Here is a 21865-nt window from a genome sequence, read left to right as displayed (position 1 = left end):
AAACCTGAAATATCCCTCAAGCCACTCACTATCCTGATTTGGAATCTCAAAGCTTCCTTTCCTTCACTATCTCTGGGTCAAATTCCTGGAGATGTTTTCCCGACAGTGTTGTGGGTAGACCTGACATCTCATGGACCTCAGCGTTTCGAGAGGTTGGCTGACCACTACCTTCTCCTGTGAGTGAATTAAAAAGAATACTTGGGAGGCATGTACAGAGAGAGATTACTTTTGAGAATTGAGAGGGTTCAGACAAGGTGAGGTGTGCAAAGGAGAAGAAAGTGCAGGAGGACTAAGCATCAGATCAGGGATAAGTATCTAGGTAGACGAAAGTGAGGACTGCAGATGCTGGAGATCAGAGTAGAGAGTGTGGTGCTAGAAAAGTTCAGCAGGTCAGGCAGCATCTGAGGAGCAGGAGAATTGATGTTTTGGGCATAAGACTCATTCCTGATGAAGGGCTTATGTCCAAAACATCAATTCTCCTGCTCCTCTGATGCTGCCTGACCACCTGTGCTGTTCCAGCACCACCCCAGGTAGGAGGCTTCTTCGAGTAGGAAGGTGTTATCAGTCCTGAGTTAGACGCTCATTAAAGCCCATAAATGTTGGTCTAGTCATCCAGAGTAAACTCACAATAGCAATCATCTTGCTCACAGTGCACAGATATTCTGGAGGGTGATGGGGAGAAGGGCAGTGAGAGCTGATCTGTTGACAGCTCTGTTGATCTGTTTAAATGAGGAAGAAGGTTGGTAAGACTTGGTGCTCAGCAGGTGCACTAGACGGGAAGGTCAATGAGACAGTGAAATTGGGCACTTGAAGTCCCTGACCATATGGCGACAGAGCCAAGTGCCTCAATGAGTCAGTTAGAAGGAAGCTGTGGACTTACCTAAAAGCAAACCATGTATGACGTAGCTGGAAGAGAAATATGAAGGGATGGAATGTGGAGAGTAAAGAAGAGGGGGCTTTGGTGACAGTCAACAGTGAAGTTGTAGCTTTCCATTTAAATTCTTTTTTTAAAAGAATTTCTGGCTTCTCTCTTACTTCTGTGAAAACTCGCCACTCCTCTTACATTTTCGTGAAATTAATTTTCCATTTGCGCAACAATCTGAGAGGTTAATATGTTCTTTTATTTTGTCAAAAGTCTATAGTATTTGTGTACTGCTTGATGCAGTGATGATGTTTTGAAGGCATGCCAACCAAAGCTACAAAGCAGTATACCATATGTTACCTTATCAGAGAGCTGTCTGGAATTAAACAAAAGTGGTGACTGCAGTTATTGGCCTGGCTTGAATCTTGATGTCTTAATCAAATTTGTTCGCAATATTTTCAAACTGACTCAAAGTCTTCTGTGAACACCTTCTAAACCCTGTTTCAGCAATAGCTTTGGCTTAAAGAATTCCAGGTTCACATCAAACTGGCAGCTCTGAAGAAGGGTCACTCGACCCAAAATGTTAACTCTGATTTCTCTCCAGAAATGCTGCTGGACCTGCTGAGACTTTCAAGCAATTTCTGTTTTTGTTTCTGATTTCCAGCATCCGCAGTTCTTTCGCAGTTTTTTTTTAATTGAAACACAAAATTGGCGCAGACATAAGTGTATGACACGGAAAACAGTGAAACAAATTTCTATACATTTTGATACAAAGAGGAATATTGTATGTTTGTAAAATAATTGTCTTTTTAATAAGATTGCATCAATAATATTTTTAACCAAGCAATACGTACACATTGGAACCTTCTTAAGCCTATGTTTTTTTTCTCCAGTGGTTTATTTCAAATCACAAACTTGTGGAACACTACTCCTTCATTGGGTTAAGCCTGATGAAGGAAACTTCACCTGACAAAGGAGCGGCACTCTGAAAGCTTGAGAGTTGGAATAAATCTGTCAGACTGTAAACTGTTTGTGTGATTTTGTCCACCCCAATCCAACATGGGTATGTCCACATTGTATAGCTTTTTCATTCCCACAAGTGTCTCTGCAACATTCACCCTCTGCTCTCCCAGCGCCAAACCTAATCACCCTCTGCTCTCCCGGCGCCAAACCTAATCACCCTCTGCTCTCCCGGCGCCAAACCTATCAACCCAGCTGCTTGCTTACCACTGTCTTTGCTCCACCTTCATCTGCTCCTGCCTTTTTGAGCACCATCCCCTCTTTTGGACCACATCCTTCTGTTTCTGAGGGAGTGGTTTCCCTCCCACTCTCTCAGGGGACTGGGACGTACATTTTTATTTATGAAACCCAAATTTTCACATGCTTCGCTAGCTGTTCTGCCACCTTCCAAAATTGATTCATAGGTGCTCCCCAGCCTTTCTGTCCCTGCAGTCTTTAAAACTGTGCCACTAAGTCTTTATTGCCTGCTCCATCATTTCTCATGGCAAGTGCACCATCTCACATTTCTGTTGCTTGTCTGTCTATTCAGCTAGCCTGTCTATGTCCAGTTGCAATTGATTTGTTTTGTTCTCACTGTTTACAGCTTTTTCAAGCTTGTTACAATGAACAAATTTTAAAATATTGCTGATATTCAATATTCAAGCCATTTTTTATATATATTCCATATCCAAAATATGTAAAAAACTGATGATCCTAATGTTGATCTTTGGGGAACATCGCTGCCTAACATCTTCCACTCAACAGCCATGTGCCATGATGTTTTCAATCCTTGAGTATTTTTAGCTAAGCTCAGACTGCCTCTCTCTTATTCCATGACACTCCGTTAACCAGCTTATTTCTTGAGCCTTTGTCAGACACTTCCTTAAAATTCATATAAATAGCATCAATAGAAAAGAGTATATTGAGGGATGAAAATCTTGTTGGGAATTTTCATGTAAAGATTTTGTAGAATGTAATCATTAAATTTTGAAACAGATGAAAAGAAACTCCTCAGGATGAGTTGACAAAAGTGGGGTAGTGGGAGACTGCGCCATGGAGTAAAGAATGAGAAATATACAGACTTCAGAAAGTTCTATATATATATTACTGATGCAGTGTGGGAAATGTATATTTCAAAAATCTGTCCTGAATGCTAGAACTGACTTCTCAATTTTTAGCTGTAATTAAAGCTTCTTTATTTGAAGTTGGGTTTCATACCTATTTATCTGTTAGTTGCAATAGGTCCAAAGTGTAAAAACAAGATTTGTATACACCTGCATTTTGTAGAGAGGTAAGATGGGGCTAGTGTTTTTATTCATTGTACATTTCTCTTTGGATAATGATGTCTGTACGTTTTGTGTTTTCAGAGTGTTCCCTTTTATGTGTCGGGAGAATAGATGGGGTAATGTGTTGACTTTAGAGAGATTCTGAGATCAGTACCTAATTTGTGTCTCCAGACACTCAATTGGAACAGCTTTCTGTCTGCTGTTTTATTAAGTTGATTTTTCTTTTCTCTGGGAAGTTAGCATTTAGTTTCTCCTTATCCTGCATTGACAAGTGGGTGGTAACTCAAATTGAGATGAAACTATTTACTGCTGCCTTGCCATGGTGAAGGACATTAAGATATCGTTTCTCCTTCCTCCCCAGTCTTCCTTTTGCCATTCAAATACATTGTACGTTTTCATCAATGTTTTTGATATGTGAGTGTAGCCATTAACTGCTTAAACAATCCTATCTGCTGGTAATTTGCAACTCATTAACAAATGTAATCTGTGTCTGCAGAATATATTTTTAAGAAGTGTCTTAATTAAGCAGGGCCCTTGTTTTAGCATGCTGTTATTTGTTGCCTCCTTTAACCTGCTTTCTGATTTTAAATTATGGTGACAGGCTTTAGCATTTTGCATGGGCGGACCTGGAGTTTAACATCTGTTTTTTTTATACAGACTCTGACTTTCACCCCACGGTTGTCAAAGTGTCAATATGATCTGCATGCTCTTTACACAAGATGATGTTGGCATTTTATTTCTTTTGTTCCCCTGTAGCCGCGCCACGAATATTTTAATGTTCCCGTGTACTAATGCCTTGGCTCATCTTGCGTGGTGGTGAATCAGAGGAGGTGACGATGGCTGCTTTGCTGTTGCTGGAATGCTGTCCTGGCCTGTGTGAAGCTGTTCATTTGAACGTAACCCAAATAACTAAATGTAACAAGAACATCAGTGCTTTGCTCTTTGTTGTGTCCTAGCAGTCTAGTATATGTAGGTTTATAAGGGTGCCATGTAAATGGCAGTTTGTTTTCACATACAAGCAACTTATGTCTGTGCTGTGTTCATTTCAATCTTGTTCTTTGTAATCCTTGTTCTAATCATAAACCTACAGCATTAACTATGTTGAATTTACCACCACGGGACCTTTTTCATCTGGATTCACTGCATTTTAATATACATCAATCAGGGTTGCTACTCCTGGTTTTGGCCCCTTTTGGAGATCTTCTGAACTTTGGTAGATGTGATATCTATGGTTTTGTTACTCTGCATTTCTCAAGAAAAGGTGGTCATTAAAATGATTATCGATGATTATTTCTGGGGAGAATATTTGCAGTGACCTCTATTGAAGTTTGCAGAAATTGGGCATCAAAAAAATCCAAATCCAGAATCTGATTCCATCCTAGGATATGTAACAAATGGGTCAGACAAGATTAGAATTGATTGATCTGGAGCACACAAAGCTAGTTGCTGCTGTTTCTCTGTTAATAGAGGCCACATTGTTCAATTGATTATCCTGTGCCGTTTGAGGTTTTACTTAATTTACTAGTTGGACAAAATTAACTCTAATAGTATACTTTTAAATCCATATACTGACTAGTTACAGTAGGTGGAAACATTCAGGTTAATTGCAAATTACTGACTGACCTTCTTTCATGGCCATAAATAGTTTCTGGCCTCTATAATTATAGGGTAATATGTTGAAAGAAAGCCTGCTGTCTCTCAATATGTACCTGGAGTGATTGCAGTCGCTATGTCTTTCATATTGCATTGTGCCATGGCTCTTTTTTTCTCCCCCCGTGGATGTCAAGTAACGTGTTCAGCAACTTTGAGAGGGTTAGTGCATGTCACACTGAGCTACTTCTTCTGGGTGGGGGGGTGGGTACAGGGAGAGGAATAACTCTTGCCACCCAAAGACACTCTCCAGTTTTTATTCTGTGTTGCTGGAACCACTTTGTTTTCTGGTTCGGGCTCTTAGTGTTACCAAGGAGCGATTTGTATTTACCTGAGATTCTTTCCTCTGCTGCCCAACATGTGCAGGTTAGCTTCAGATGTTCTGTACCAATGCCACTTCTTTGAGTATTCCCGTATTGGTTATGATCCCAAATTGTGGTGTTATCAATTCTGGCAGTCTGATACTTTGCTTCCCTCAGACTCTTGAATGCCATTATGTGTGTATATGTGTTAACCTTGATAGATAGATAGTTCTTCAGAATTAAAGAAAACTGGAATTATGCATTTGCCCTGCTATAGCGAGCAGAGTTAGTGGTATAAGTATGCTGGCCTTGGGCCCTGAAATGACATCAGTTGTGAAGGCTTTTTCAAGCCATGATGGACCCTATTATTCCAATAAGGTTACAACATAAGTCACATAACCTGATGCTGTGAATTTACTTTTTATAATTACGGCCAATGTTATACCGTAACATGTAGTTAGGTGGGAAGTTTTATTTGAATAGAATGTTTCATTCGTGTTACTTGGCCTTCATTCATGTTTGTCTCTTCCTGGTCTAGTTGATAAATAATTTCTCCCCTTTACCTTCTCCAGTGTATCATTACAATTAGCACTACAACTGAAGACTTCCCTGTGTGCAATCAAAATGGTACAGCATGCAGTCAGTGAGTGGCTGTGAGGAGATTTGGTCATCAGGTGGTGTGAATGAAACATTAGTGGCGCAGAGAGATGAGCAAGCATAAAATACTGACATCTGATGTAGACCAGCCTGTTCGAAGCACAAAGGGGAGTGAGATCAGTGCCAAAGCTGCAATTAATAATGGGGACTGCTGCTAACATATTGATGTGGTTGTGATGGTCTCTTATTGTAAAGCCAGGGTCACACTGCAGCTAGCCCAGTCTCAACAAAATTTGTTGTCGACATTTACCATTTCTCCTTGTGAAACAAGTTTGGATCTTGTTTGAAGCTATGCGTTAGAATGTACTTTCTTCCTCCTTCTAAAAGTTTATGCAAAATCCCATTAAATTAGACTTGATCAGGAAAAATAGTATTTGTTGCAAAGTTTGCAGAAACAGGGTTCACTGTGTCCGAGCAATAGATAACGTTACCATGACTTAATATAGACATCTGTTCCTATTTTAGAGCTTTATTAACTAATATCCTTGGTATTCAACAGTATTTATTACAGCATTTATTTTTCTATTAACAATTTGCATTTGTATTGCTTTTGGAAGCTTTGTAGTAAAGTCATCTCAGTCTCATGCTAAGTACACTTAACCCAAACTGCCTTACAAAAAGTTAGTGATATTAGAACAAGTCAAATCCATTTGTATTTGTATTAATGAATAGGAAAATTTCTGGTAACAATGTGCCTCAAGTTAATGAAGTCTGTTGCTAATTCGCGAGGTGTAGCTTTTTGTTTTGCCCTCCCAGTCCCCGTGTCCTGCAGAAGACTGCTTCTGCTTTTAGTAAATAATTAATCTACAATCCTGTTATCCTCTGGCATGTGCAGCAATTGTCTGTATGTCTTTCTCAGGCATTAGATCAGTGCCTGAAAGCTGTGAAGTCAAAAGCTAGTCCACTTTATAACCCCTTCAGATACGCTCAGTTCTGTCAGTTTCTTTGACCATCCAGATGATTGCAGTTGAGCATACCACAGAGTTACCCAAAATACTCCTCCCAGTTCCATTTCAGTCAGTTTGCCCTTAACCTGAAGTTTAGATTTGTGAAGCAACCTCTTGACTCGTCTCCACTTTAGTGATTTGAAATCTGAGCAATGAAATGAATGTAGGAATTGTGGATCGTATCTCTTCAGTATACACTGATGGAAGATATAAGCCATGCTCCATAATGAGTTGATGTAGTTGCAAGCAAGTCTTTTAATCCTCATAGACTAGCCAAAGGCTCTTTCAGAGTCATTTACTATGAGTATTATTATCATATATTTGTTTTTATTTCTAGTGGTACAGAAATTAATATTTAACATCTTGTTTTGGTATAATCGGATTATTGACAAATTGAAAGCTTTACTTAGGACTGCAGTAAAGTTCTGCAGTTATGTGGAAGAGGATAAGAAGAGGAAGTGCCATCCTAGACAAGGTGGTGTTACAGTCCCATGAATGAAAGTTGTATTTCAGGGATAATTTCTGATTTCACAGTTCAAACTTGCAACTTTATTAAACGTATATATTTTACACTAACTGATGTTAGCTCTGAGATCTGCTGTGACTGAATTTTAGCATTTATTGCTGTGCGTTGAGCTGATGGAAACTGTTAATGGTTTTAGTGTTTGTAAGTAACAGCTTGCTTTAGCTTATGTTTTTATAAAGTGCACGCTTCTGGCATGTTATAAATAAAAACCTTGCTGCATGCATCAAATGCTGTTTTCTGTGGCTATGATTTCTATGCACTTTTGCTTCTAATTGCTGATCTGTTGTGTATTTAAGGTGTTTTAATTAGAAATGGTGACAATGCTGAATGACCATGGTCATGATGAACAGCAGCAGCACCTGCCTTCAAAGGTCTATGAATATAAAACCTTGTTACCTTGTTCTAACATGTCACTTATCGGTTTCCATAGTTTCTGCTCTCATCCTGCAAGTTCATGGCCATCCAAGGTTCGGCTTTAACGTTGGAGATTATTGTACATCACCACTCTGGTTGAACTAATCATTTGTATTAAGCTTCACTGGCCCGGGGAGGAGGGGGGTAGGTGGGGGGGGAAGCTTAAGAAATTCTGTTTAGTTTCTGCAAGCCACGTGGTCCTTAAGGTACTTTCTCCCTGAAACAAATGAAGGATTGTAAACTAAGAAGCAATTGCCGGATGTTTGCAAATAATGTTGGCTTTAAAGGCTGGTACCCAAATTAAAATAGTTATTAAGATGAATGAATAAAAACATAAAATTGCTGGAAAAACTCAGCAGGTCTGGCAGCATCTGTGGAGAGAAAACAGATGTCCAGTGACTCTTCATTTAAAATGAATGATCTTATCTTCTATACCCTTTTGTCAGAAGGTGAATTGGCCTGAATCTTGTTTTATTAGCGATAAGACCCTCCGAGAGCTGTCCCTGGCTTTTACCCAGATTATTTTTAGAAGCTAGGGCAATCGGTGATCATCTGTTCCCAATCTATTTATTAATAAAATATTAAGCTCAGCTTGTTTTTATCAGCTGTCAGCTTAAAATTATACCAAAGCCTTTTCATGGTAAGAATTATTCCTCTTGAGTGAGTTCCTATCGTCTGCCTTTCCTGAAGTTCAACTTCATGTATAGCTCCATGCAGGAAAGTGGAAAGTCTCTTGTTCGGTGTACCTGCTTTTCTTCATTTGGTTGAGGGATGTGGACATTGTTGGCTAGGCTAACATTTATTGTCTATCCCTAATTGAGATGGTGGCGATGAGCTGCCTTAAAATGCAGTATCTGTGTGGTGTGGGGAGACTGTGTTTTTCGAAAGAGGGTTACAGGATTTTGACCCACCAACAATGAAGGAACAGTGCTAAGTTCCAAGCCCAGCTGGTGAGTTTGACTTGATGGGGAGAGTGCAGGTGCTGGCACCCTCTTGTCTATGCTGCTGAATTCCCTCTTAAGTGGTTGAGGCTACAGGTTTGGAAGGTGCTGTCAAAGACAGTAAATTTATGGCTTGTGCAGGCGTTCTACATGCTTATTTCTTCAGCCTACTTTACAAAAGACAATTCTTGTAAATTCAATCAGAGTAGCTCCGAAGTTGTCTGGTCAAATGCAGAGATGGCAGGCCTACTTTTCGCTCACCAGTTGAAAGCATTTGATAATTTGGCACTAATCATCAATTTTATTTTGGAAAGATTCTGCTTCCCAAGTTGAATCCAAAATTATTGAACTATATCTTTGAGATTGTAATAGAAAATTGTGTGCAAGCTTTCTGATTCATTACACTGTTTTGACTCTTGTTGAGCTAAGCAAGGCAGTACATAAATAAATTCAGACCCTGACACAAAATGGTTCCAGTTGCATGGCCACGTTAAGAGGAGAGTACTGTGACATAACTGACATTTCCTCATCATTTTTTTGGAACTGATTAGTAACACTTGGAAGATGAACTAATTTGGACTAATTTGTACCCACGCAATGTGCTTTGCCTGCTTTACACTGGCAGGGGCTCAAATGGAATTAAGCAGGAGTTAGGCACTAGACATAGAGATGAAAAAAAACTCATGCCAGTGTAAATTCTGCATCAGATTAAAGCCCTAGCAACTGCTGGCTGGGTTTGTATCTCAGAATTACTTGATTTAATTAACTGCTCAAAATAAACAAAAGGACATTTAAATGAGTTGCAAAACAGATTTCTGTGATAAACTATTGCTGCTATTGAATTAATTTGTTCACTTTAAACTCAAGAATCCTTGAAAATGTTAAGGAGGTTTATATGCGATTTGATCATCCTTGTGCATTTGGTCAAGCTTTAAATATTTGTGGTGACTTTCATTTAGAGTAGTGCCCAGCATTGGATGTCCCTTGAACTACTTAGCACTTCAGATTTTATTTGCAGTTCCATCACTCCCATCTTTCAATTTAACTTTGTTTTCATATTCGTGCCCATCTGTGTCACCGCAGCAAAGAATGAGCCAACTTAAAGGTAAAGGAAGTGACCATTGAAGTAAAATGTTCTCAGTTCAACTGCAGCTAGGTAAATCATTGGTTTAATACAAGGCAAAGCTTTCAACTTGGAGACTTGAGAGCAACCAATGGTGACTCTCACAAGACTCTCACAGATACTTAGTAGCTGCTTGATGCTTCACCACAGGCAACCCAGTTGCAATTGGCACTCTTAATGGACCACCATCTGTAACCATGTGCTCTACCCCCCGCATTATGACGACACACTTGACGTGACTATCCTGCCTGCCTCAGACTGCTGATGTTTTCAGTACATGCAGAAACACTTGCATTGTTTTGTTGGAAAATTTTTAATTAGACATTTTGCTAAACATAAAATAGAAGGTATTTATATTTGTTATTCACTCTCATTTAGCATTACTTCTGAAAGATTCCTTCAGGTTATTTAAAAAAGGATTACTGTAGAAGTTCTCCATAATTATAATTTTCTAAAGTAATTTAAATTTCTGCATCTTTTTAAAATTTATTAGAGGAGTGCAGGATTTCTTTGTTATCAAAACTATAATACCATGTGAAGTGCAGAATTACTTTTGTGACGCAACACTGTCCACACCTGACCCTTCCTTTATCTTCCTGCCTTCAAATTACGGGCATGAAGTGCTATAGATAACTGAATAAAAATGCTTTCCATCTAACTTCAGCATGCTTATATATTTTCTTTCTTGTCCTTTTGCCATGCCCCTAATTAGGATGCAAAAGTAAGTTGTAATTGTGCATTGCCTGTGAATTCCAAGCGTGTTAACCCCTTCTCAATAAAACCCCTTCATTCTCTTTGTAAAGTATGTACTGCTTTTGGAAACCGATGGTTTCTTCTCCCTTCATTGGCACTGGTGTCCTGTTATCTGGGTTAGAACTCTCAGTTCTCTAGGCAGGATTGCTCTTGGGTTAGTTTATCAATGGGGCGAATGCGAAGCAACGACCTGATTTTGTCTCAGTGGAGGGAAGTATAAGCAAAACCTGTTACCAATTCCAGCATTGCACTAAAGATGGGCTGGAAGAAAGTAACTTTGAAACTGAAACAGAAAAGCATTTTGTTAATTTTAGATATGGCATTCTCAAACATACCATCTTGTTCTAGTGATTTTTCTTTGTTTTCACATTTTTACATTTTTCCCCTTTTTGTCCTCTCAAAATTTGACTCCGACACTTGTTCTTTGTGTTTAAATTTGATTACCAAGATATTTAATTTTGCCTCCACAGGAAGCTGAAACTCCTCGTAGCGTGCTGGAAGAAATTGGACTCACTTAAATGTCTCGTTAAACTGAATGTTCCCACAAAATTCTGATCTAGATTCCACTGCTTTAATTGTGATGTATGGCTACTATTGCAGAAAACTGTCTCTTGTTTTGTGTGTTTTGGTTAGCAGAAGTTGAACTTGCAAGCATTTTTCATTATGTTAAGGTAAAAAGGGAAACAATATATTTTTGAAATCAGTATTTGAGGTTTGAGTATTTGGAGGCTTGGCTCAAATTCAATGGTTTGACAAATGAAGACTTTTAATTAAATGACTATTTAAGCAATGCGGCCACTGGCAATATGTGCCCTGAGCTGCACATTAGTGGGTCTATTTAAAACTTCAACATTGTTCCTGTTTCATTGGCTCGAGGAATTGGACATAGCTGATTTTTATCAGTTTCTGTAAAATGCCAAGTTTACCCTCCTTTTTTGCTAAAGTCAATATTCATCTTTGGATTTGTGAGTGCCATGTGATTTTGTTCCTCACATATTCAATCTCGTATATGCTCAAAATCAAAACGTTCAGAATATACCAAAGCAACCAGTGTTGACAACTGTTTTTTGTTTTGTTAAGCAATTTATTTTTTAAATACAATTGTCCTGCCTCCATCTGTGGGCTTGATCTAGTTTGCATTTTTAATAATTTCAATCTGATTTGCCTTTAAGGGTCACTTATTATCAGTTTAGCATGAGACAATGTAAGGGAGAGGAGGAAAGGGATTATAGTATACCACTGAACCAAATCATGTGAAATGGAAATTCAGTTTTCATTGTGCTGGGATAACTTTTGATATAGGTCTGTTAGCTGCAGCTATTAGTTCTGATAGCCTCACTTCTATTATCTGGCATTACTGCCTCTCATCAGAAGTATAAGGTTTCAGCTGTACTGATGTTTACGTTTTTTTAAAAACTATATACTGTGTTCAGTACAGATGCATAATTTTGCTATTCTGAATATGTAAAAAAAGGAAGTATTTCCAGTTTACAAAACTAGTAACAAGTAGTTTTCAATGGTGGTGAATAATTTAGACTTTTTTTTCAAATCATGTTTGCATTTTTTTTAACTGAATTTGGTCTTGTGATGATTTATTTGTTGTTTTTCATTTTCAAACAAACTTGTCCTTCAAGCCAAATCAAGCTGTTCAACTGGTGTTAAAACAGGTGTCTCAATTTTTAATTTTGGTTGACTACTCAATAGCTTAACTGATTTTGTGTTCTGCAAAAAAAAAGTAGCAGTTTTAGCTGTTTAAATGCTGCTGACTAGCCAGTGCTGGTGTAAAGCTAGGTGGTTGTCCAGTGGTATAATGCCATCATTTTCCATGAGTACAGGAGTGAAAGTATTCCATCATCAATGTACAAGACTGAAAAATAAATGTCCGCACTAACATGAAAAGAAATCTGGTGTACATTTAAACTTGGGGACATCCGCTGAATTGTGGTTGAAATATACTTCACAGTACATACAGAAATCACATTTTACATTAAACTGGCTCAGTGATTTTACAGTTGGCCTGTGATGTACAGTTATTGATGCTAGTTGCATAGTTTGTAAATTTTCAGCTAATTACTAATCTTTGGAGGAATGGGTTCAAAGACAAATCTTGGCCACTTGCTCAGTTACTTTTAACCCGGGTGAGCACAGACAAGAGTTTTATTTTAACATAAAGAAAATAAATTGAGTTTATCAGCAGAAGCTGGGCACCCAAAGTGATGGTTCTGTATCTGTAGGCCCCTTACTTTTACAAGGTGATTGTGTCTCAAACTATTATTGGAAGAATATCACTTTTCATTAAAATGTGCAGTATGGAATTACTGGATATTGTGTAGCTATAGCTCATTAGTTATAATAGCAGTTGATGCATTCCCAGCATAGAACTGGCTGTAAAAATGTCTACACTCAAAATGACAAATTAAAGAAGAAGCACCGTACTTTTTGTTTTCGAAGCATTTCTAATCAACCTATTCGGGCATGCCCTAATATGCCTTAGAAAAACATAGACATAGAAAAATACAGCGCAGTACAGGCCCTTCAGCCCTTGATGTTGCGCTGACCGAAGCCTGCCTACCTAACCTATACTCGCCCAATAACCTCCATATGCTTGTCCAATGCCCGCTTAAATGACCATAAAGAGGGAGTGTCCACCACTGCTACTGGCAAGACATTCCATGAACTCACAACCCGCTGAGTAAAATATCTACCCCTAACATCTGTCCTATACCTACCTCCCCTTAATTTAAAGCTGTGTCCCCTAGTAACAGCTGACTTCATTAGCGGAAAAAGGTTCTCACTGTCAACCCTATCTAAACCCCTAATCATCTTGTACACCTCTATCAAATCTCCCCTAAACCTTCTTTTCTCCAATGAACACAGCCCCAAGTGCCTCAGCCTTTCCTCATACGATCTTCCTACCATGCCAGGCAACATCCTGGTAAACCTCCTCTGCACTCGTTCCAATGCCTCCACATCCTTCCTATAGTATGGCGACCAAAACTGCACACAATACTCCAGATGCAGCCGCACCAGAGTCTTATACAACTGCAACATGACCTCAGGACTCCGGAACTCCATTCCTCTACCAATAAAGCCCAGTACACCATATGCCTTCTTCACAGCACTATTTACCTGGGTGGCAACTTTCAAAGATCTGTGTACGTGGACACCAAGATCCCTCTGCTCATCCACACTACCAAGTAGTCTACCATTAGCCCAGTATCCATCTTCTTGTTGCTCCTACCAAAGTGAATGACTTCACACTTGGCTACATTGAATTCCATTTGCCACCTTACTGCCCAGCTCTGCAACTTATCTATATCCCGCTGTAACCTGCCACATCCTCCTTCGCTGTCCACAACTCCACCGACTTTCGTGTCATCCGCAAACTTGCTCACCCAGTCTTCAAGCCCCTCCTCCAGATCATTTATAAAAATGACAAACAGCAATGGTCCCAAAACAGATCCTTGTGGAACACCGCTAGTAACTGCACTCCAAGATGAACCTTTAGCATCAACTACTATCCTCTGTCTCCTTCCAGCCAGCCAATTCCTAACCCAAACCTCTAATGCACCCTCAATGCCATACCTCTGTAATTTTTGCAGTAGCCTACCATGGGGTACCTTATCAAACACCTTGCTAAAATCCATATACACCACATCTACTGCTTTACCCTTGTCCACTTCCTTGGTCACCTTCTCAAAGAACTCAATAAGGTTTGTGAGGCACGACCTGCCCTTCACAAAACCATGCTGACTGTCCTTGATCACATTATTCTTATCAAGATGTTCATAAATCCTATCCCTTACAATTCTCTCTAAGACTTTGCCCACAACAGAAGTGAGACTCACTGGCCTATAGTTACTAGGGTTGTCCCTACTCCCCTTCTTGAACAAGGGGACCACATTCGCTATCCTCCAGTCTTCTGGCACTATTCCCATATACAACGACGACATAAAAATCAAGGCCAATGGCTCCGCTATCTCCTCCCTAGCTTCCCAGAGGATCCTAGGATAAATGCCATCAGGCCCAGGGGACTTATCTATTTTCACCCTTTCCAGTATTCCCCGGACCTCTTCCCTACATACCTCAAAGCCATCCATTCTAATCACTTGTGACTCAATATTCACATCGGCAACAGTGTCCTGTTCCTGAGTGAATACTGACGAAAAGTATTGATTTAGTGTCTCACCAATCTCCTCCGCCTCCACACACAACTTCCCACTACTATCCTTGACTGGACCGATACCTACCCTAGTCATCCTTTTTGACAAGCGGTGTGTGAAGATGGAGTCATAGAGCATGGAAACAGACCCTTCGGTCCGAACCAGTCCATGTCGAACATAATTCCAAACTAAACGAGTCCCAACTGCCTGCTCCTGGTCCATATGTCTCCAACAAAATCACATGTGCTTCTCCAAATGTCTTTCAAATATTGTAATTGTACGCACAATCACCACTTCCTCAGGAAGTTCATTCCACATACGAACCACTTTTAAAAATAAGTGCTCCTCATGTCTTTTATAAATCTCTCTCCTCTTTAAAAACATGCCCCCAGTCTTGAAATCCTTCATCCTAGGGAAAAGATAACTACCATTAACTGTATCAATACTCATTATTTTATAAATTCTATAAAGTCATACCTCAATCGCCTAAGCTCCAATGAAAGAAGTCCCAGCCTATCCAACCTTTCTGTACAACTCTAACCTTCCATTATGGCAATGTCCTGGTAAATCTCTTCTGAACCCTCTCCAGCTTAATAATAGCCTTCCTATAACAGGTTGACCAGAATGGGACAATATTCCAGAAGAGGCCTCACCAATATTCAGTACAACCTCAACACGATGCCCCAATTCCTATACTGAAAGGACAGAGCAATAAAGACAAGCATGCAAAGTGCATTTTTAATCACCTTGTCTCTATATGTGACACAGCCTTCAAAGAATTATGTACCTGAACCCCTCGGCCCATCTGTTCTATAACAGTATCATTAATTGTGCAAGCCTACTCTATTGTATGAAAATGCAAGAGCTCTCATTTATCTAGATTAAGCTCCCATCTGCCATTTTTCAGCCCATCTGAGAAAACCTTTACTGTCCACTATGCCACCAATTTTGGTGTCATCTACAAACTTACTAACCATGCCTTCTGTACTCTCATCCAAATCCTTTATGTAAATGACAAACAGAAGAGGACCATCCCTGTGACAGGCCTCTAGGCCAGAATTCAAAGCTCTGTAACCTACGTGCAACCACAAGAAAAACCCTGCACAAAGTCCATCATCCTCTGCTTATGACATCTGCTTAGGTTTAAATGTACTGCTGCTACTACTCAACATCTGCCCTTGCACAGCAAAAATTTGAGGGAACATTAGTGGAGACACTATACTCACCACAAAAGCTACCCATTTGCTTTGTGTTGCTAGAGTGATCTGTTCACTTCCTGGATAACTTACACCATTCATAGAGAGCTTCTGTGCATCAGTTGGGTTTGCTGGAGACCTTTGAGCACCTTAGCAAAGACAGGAGGTGTAGGATTTTCCAATGGTGTCTGGGCTCTGAGCTGGTGATTGTCCAGTCTCTGGGGCAGCCATTTTCCAAACCACAATGTACAAGTGGTAAAGGGTTTTTTTTTCCACTGGAGGGTTATGTAGCTCACTGCTTTCAAAGGTAAGGGGATAAACTAAGGGCTTATAGATAGGTTACAACATGTCATCTGCTCAATTATAGACTCCAGTAACTTGCTTAAGGTTACTGAACATAATTGGAATGTTCGTTGATCAGGTCAGTGTGGATTTGTAATAGGCATATGTAATAGAAACATTTAAAAGAACTGATGAAAGTAGACAATGGAGGAATATGTGGGGCCAGAAGCTAAGAACATAGAACAGTACAGGCCCTTTGGCCATTGATGATGTACCAACTTTTTATCCTATTCTAAGATCAAACTAACCTACGTACCCTATATTTTACTATCATCCATGTGCCTATACAAGAGTCTCTTAAATGTCCCTAATGTGTCTGACTCTACTGTCACGACTGGCAGTGCATTCCACACACCCACCTATTTCTGACATCTCCCCTAAACCTTCCTCCAATCATCTTAAATTATGTCCCCTCATGATAGCCATTTCTGCCTTGGGAAAAATGTCTCTGGCTATCCACACTATTGCCTCTCATCATCTTGTACACCTCTATCAAGTCATCTCTCATCCTCATTCGCTCCAATGAGAAAACCCCTAGTTCCCTCAACCTTCATAAGACATGCCCTCCTGTCCAGGCAGCATCCTGGTAAATCTCCTCTGTACCTCTCCTCTCTAAAGCTTCCACGACCTTCCTACAATGAAGTGACCAATATTCCAATTGTGGTCTAACCAGGGCTTCATAGAGCTGTATCATAACCTCACAGCTCTTAAAATCAACCCCCTGCTAATGAAAGCCAACACACAATATGCCTTCTTCACATTTAACAACCCTATCAACTTGGGGGGGAGTTTTGAGGGACGTGTTCCTCCACACTGCCAAGAATTCTGCCTTTAACTCTGTAATCTGCATTCAAATCAACCGTACAAAATGAATCACTTCAGTTTTCCAGGTTGAACTCCACCTGCCACCTCACAGCCCAGCTCTGCATCCTGTCAATGTCCCATTGCAACTGACAACAACCCTCCACACTATCCAGGGCTGTTGGCAAACTTAGTAACCCACCCTTCCACTTACTCATCCAAGTAATTTGCCCACCACCAATGTAAAACTGACTGGAATTTCAAGGGTTATCCCCTATTCCCTTTCTTGAACAAGAGATTGCCACCCTCTAATCCGCTGATACTAGTGGACAGTGAGGATGCAAAGATCTTCACCAAAGGCGCAGCAATCTCTTCCCATATGGCCATCAGGACTTTTCTGTCTTAATGTTTTTCAAAATTCACCAATCTTCACAAACAATAGGTCCTCTCATTAGTGAATACTGAAGCATAGTATTCATTAATGAATTCTCACATCTCCTCTGACTTCAGGCACAAGTTCTCTCCACTATCCCTGATTGGCTGTACTCTCACTCCGGTGCATGGTGGCCCAGTGGTTAGTACTGCTCCCTCATAGCACAAGTGACCCAGGTTCAATTCCACCCTCAGGCAGTAGTGTGGAGTTTGCATATTGTCCCCATGTCTGTGCAGGTTTCGTCCCACAGTCCAAAAACGTGTATATTAGGTATGTTGGCTATGCTAAATCACGCATTGTGTCCAGTCATGTGCAGAGTCTGGGTGGGATACTGTTTGGATGGTCGGTGCGGACTTGATGGGCTGAATGTCCTGCTTCCACAAGGTAGGAATTCTCTTTTAAAAAAAATGTAATAGAATGTAATTTCACTTTCCCATGAGTTCAACTCTGATGTTCAAGAAGTTCAGCCTTGCTTAGCACAGGGCCATCAGTCTTGAAGATTCACACCATCTCATGAAATGTGCCATCAACAAAATACAGTCTCACTGACTGATTATGAAAAACGAGGAGTGCAGAGGCTGGGCTTCAAGCAGCACCAGATGTATCTGAAAATATCATTGTGGTAAAAGTACAAGATACTGCATCTACTGTTTGACACACAAGTCATCAAAGATATCTATTACTGCCAATGGATCAGATTGAAACTCTGTAATATTGTCACATTGAGCCATGAATGGTCTGGTTGCACACCAAAGCTTGTTCAACAGCACTTTCCAAACCTTTGTCTATCAGCTAAATGGATGGCAGCAGATACATGAGACCACCACCACCTATTGATCTGACTTGCTCTTGTAGCTACTATAAGTAGTCCAGATTCAATGCAATGGTAACCCCCAGGATGTTGGCAATGGGGGAATTCAGCAATGTTAATGTAATTAAATGGGATGATGGTTAGGTTCGGTTTTACTGGAGACAGTCATCGACTGGCATATGTGTGGCACAAATATTACTTCCCACACTTCATGAAGGTAAACCATATATACTCAAATTTTTTTGAGTACTTTTTAAGGTTAAATTTATGGGGTCAACTATTACATGGCTTCTACTTTGAGAGACTGAAATTCATGTCTGTCAAAATTCATACCATATCATTTGCAGAAGCCCAACTGATCTTAAAATGAATAAAGAAAATAAGTTTGGTAATTCTTAAGACTACATCAGCCAGTGGACTGGAAGACCTGGAACAGAGCAAGACCATCAGCAGACTGACTCATAAATGTAGATCTGTTATCTGTGAACTAGGGTTGACCTTTACATGAGACAGATGGAAATTTCCCAACTTTTTGGCCATAATTAGTGGGTCAACTTTTACATAAGATTGACTATTACTCGAGTATAACAGGACAACACTTCCTCTGTCAGTTCATTCCATATAAGAACCAGTGTCTGAGGAAGAAGTTGCCTCTCAGGTCCCTTTTAAATCTTTCCCCACACTTAAAGCTATGCCCTCTAGGACTCCCCTACCCTTCGGAAAAGACCTTGGCTATTCACTTTATCTGTGCCTTTAGCTTTACAAACCCCTCAGTCTCATAAGCTGCAGGGAAAAAAGGCCCAGTCTATCTAGCCTCTCATTATAACTGAAACCTTCCAGACTCAGTAACACCCTTGTAAATCTTTTTTGCACTCTTTCCAGTTTAATAACATTCTTCCTAGAAAAAGGCAACCAGAATTGTATTCAATACTCCAAATGTGGCTTTACCAACATCTTGTACAGTAGTAACATGGCATCCCAACTCCTATATTTAATGCTCTAATGAATGACTTCACCACCCTGTCTACATGTGACACCATTTTCAAGAAACTATATACCTGCACCCCTAGGTCTTCCTATTTGACTCCCTAGGGCCATTCCATTAACTGTGTAAGTTCTGCCCAATTTGTCTTACCAAAATGCAACACTTCACATTTACCTTCATTAAACATCATCTAATGATGGAGGGAAGGTCATTGATGAAGCAACTGAAGATGGCTTGGGCTAGGACCAGACCTAACAGGTTAAATGTGGAGAGGTTTTCCCCCCTAGGAGAGGCTAGGATCTGATCTCAGAGTCACCCTTTTAAAATAGCAACGAGGGTGGACTTTCTTCTCCCAAAGAGTAGTGAATCTGTAGAATTTCTTTCCACAGAGGGCTGTCAATGCTGAGATAAGGTTTTTAATCGACAAGGGAATCAAACATTATGGGCTAAAGTGGACGTGAGGATCATCAGATCAAACTCAATGGGTTGAATAGCCTGTTAGTCGACATGAACAGTAACTTCTCTGTGTTCCTCAGCTCTTTCCTCCCAGGATGGCCTTGCAGGAATTTGAAAACTTCACAAAATACTTCCAAAAGAAAAATTCTCAAATCCTGTATTCTGCTTTTACAAAATATCACAATATATATGTACACAATAAAGGTCTCATGTTGGACAGAATGTTTAACACAGATACTGTAATCTGTTGTTGGCCTGATTATTTTGCAGTCAACATGAAAAATAACAATTTGACTGCATCAGACATAGATCACTACCATGCCACAATTAACTTTAAACCAGCACTTTAAGTGCATAGACTGGTGACAGTTTAATAGTTATCAAAATAAATACAAAACAAAACATGTAAACAGATGAGCAAGAACTATTATAATGGAGTTCGTGTGTTGTCCCTTGTGTAGTCTTCCTCAATTTTGTAGATGATCAATGCAGTTTCACATTTCACAAGCTTCTCGGTCGGGTCCAGTCTCAATTCTGAAATAGATAAATTCAAAAGTGATCTTTCAACCACACTTTCCTTCACCGTGGAGGATACAATGAATGTCCCAGAAATAAGTGAATCAGGAACTAAAAGGAAACAAGAACTTTAAAACAATTACAATCACCAGGCAAGAGATTACTGAGAAAACATTCGAACTAATAGCAGGCAAGTCCCCTTGGCTCTGATGGACACCATCCTAGGGTGTTTAAAGAAGTGGCAGCTGACATTGTACATGCATTGGGTTTAATTTTCCTGACACCGTGGAAGGATCCCATCAAATTGGAAAATAGCAAATTTGACTATGTTCAAGAAAGGAACATAGAACATAGAACAATACAGCACAGAACAGGCCCTTCGGCCCACGATGTTGTGCCGAACTTCTATCCTAGATTAAACACCCATCCATGTACCTATCCAAATGCCGCTTAAAGGTCGCCAATGAATCTGACTCTACCACTCCCTCGGGCAGCGCATTCCATGCCCCCACCACTCTCTGGGTAAAGAACCCACCCCTGACATCTCCCCTATACCTTCCACCCTTCACCTTAAATTTATGTCCCCTTGTAACACACTGTTGTACCCGGGGAAAAAGTTTCTGACTGTCTACTCTATCTATTCCCCTGATCATCTTATAAACCTCTATCAAGTCACCCCTCATCCTTCGCCGTTCCAACGAGAAAAGGCCGAGAACTCTCAACCTATCCTCGTACGACCTACTCTCCATTCCAGGCAACATCCTGGTAAATCTTCTCTGCACCCTCTCCAAAGCTTCCACATCTTTCCTAAAGTGAGGCGACCAGAACTGCACACAGTACTCCAAATGTGGCCTAACCAAAGTCCTGTACAGCTGCAACATCACCTCACGACTCTTGAATTCAATCCCTCTGCTAATGAACGATAATACTCCATAGGCCTTCTTACAAACTCTATCCACCTGAGTGGCAACCTTCAAAGATCTATGTACATAGACCCCAAGATCCCTCTGTTCCTCCACCTGACCAAGAACCCTACCATTAACCCTGTATTCCGCATTCTTATTTGTTCTTCCAAAATGGACAACCTCACACTTGGCAGGGTTGAACTCCATCTGCCACTCCTCAGCCCAGCTCTGCATCATATCTAAGTCCCTCTGCAGCCGACAACAGCCCTCCTCACTGTCCACAACTCCACCTATCTTTGTATCATCTGCAAATTTACTGACCCACCCTTCGACTCCCTCCTCTAAGTCATTAATATTAATTATTAATTATTAATTTATTATTATTAAAGGAAGGAGACGGAAAACAGGAAACTACAGGTCATTTAAGGTAACATCTGTCTTGGGACAAATGATGGAATCTACCACATATACTTGAGTAACAGTTGATCCCATGTAAAAGTCTACCCCCTATTTTTGGCCAGAAAATCTGGAATTTTCCAAATATCTCATGTAAAAGATGACCCTAGTTCTTCACAGATATCAACATTTATGAGTCAGTCTGCCGGTCATCCTGCTCTGCCCCAGGACTTCAGAATTACCGTAATTTGTTTAGAGATCAATTGGGCTTCTGCTAATGATAGAGTATGAATTTTTAGATTACATTACAGTGTGGAAACAGGCCCTTCGGCCCAACAAGTCCACACCGACCCGCCGAAGCGCAACCCACCCATACCCCTACATTTACCCCTTCACCTAAC

General features: G+C 40.2%; 2 protein-coding genes across 5 annotated transcripts in view; one reads left to right on the top strand and one right to left on the bottom strand.

Moving 5' to 3' along the window:
* Positions 1-12469, top strand: part of ap1s2 (adaptor related protein complex 1 subunit sigma 2) — a 42807-nt gene extending 30338 nt beyond the window's left edge. For 2 of the 4 annotated variants that reach the window (XM_072584811.1, XM_072584812.1), the window contains one exon: positions 10931-12469. In XM_072584811.1, coding sequence (XP_072440912.1) covers positions 10931-10978 — 48 coding nt within the window. In that variant the 3' untranslated portion in view covers positions 10979-12469. The other 2 variants (XM_072584810.1, XM_072584813.1) reach the window with 2 other exon arrangements.
* A 7318-nt stretch (positions 12470-19787) lies between these two features.
* zrsr2 (zinc finger (CCCH type), RNA-binding motif and serine/arginine rich 2) overlaps positions 19788-21865 on the bottom strand; it is a 43792-nt gene continuing 41714 nt past the window's right edge. The window contains exon 12 of the mRNA XM_072584809.1: positions 19788-20181. The gene's annotated coding sequence lies outside the window, so the exon portion shown is untranslated. The remainder of the gene's footprint in view (positions 20182-21865) is intronic.

This window comes from Chiloscyllium punctatum, chromosome 15 (assembly GCF_047496795.1).
Source record: "Chiloscyllium punctatum isolate Juve2018m chromosome 15, sChiPun1.3, whole genome shotgun sequence".
Lineage (NCBI taxonomy): Eukaryota > Metazoa > Chordata > Chondrichthyes > Orectolobiformes > Hemiscylliidae > Chiloscyllium > Chiloscyllium punctatum.
The sequence above is the reverse complement of the archived record's forward strand: the minus strand, read 5'-3'. Positions and strand labels throughout refer to the sequence as shown.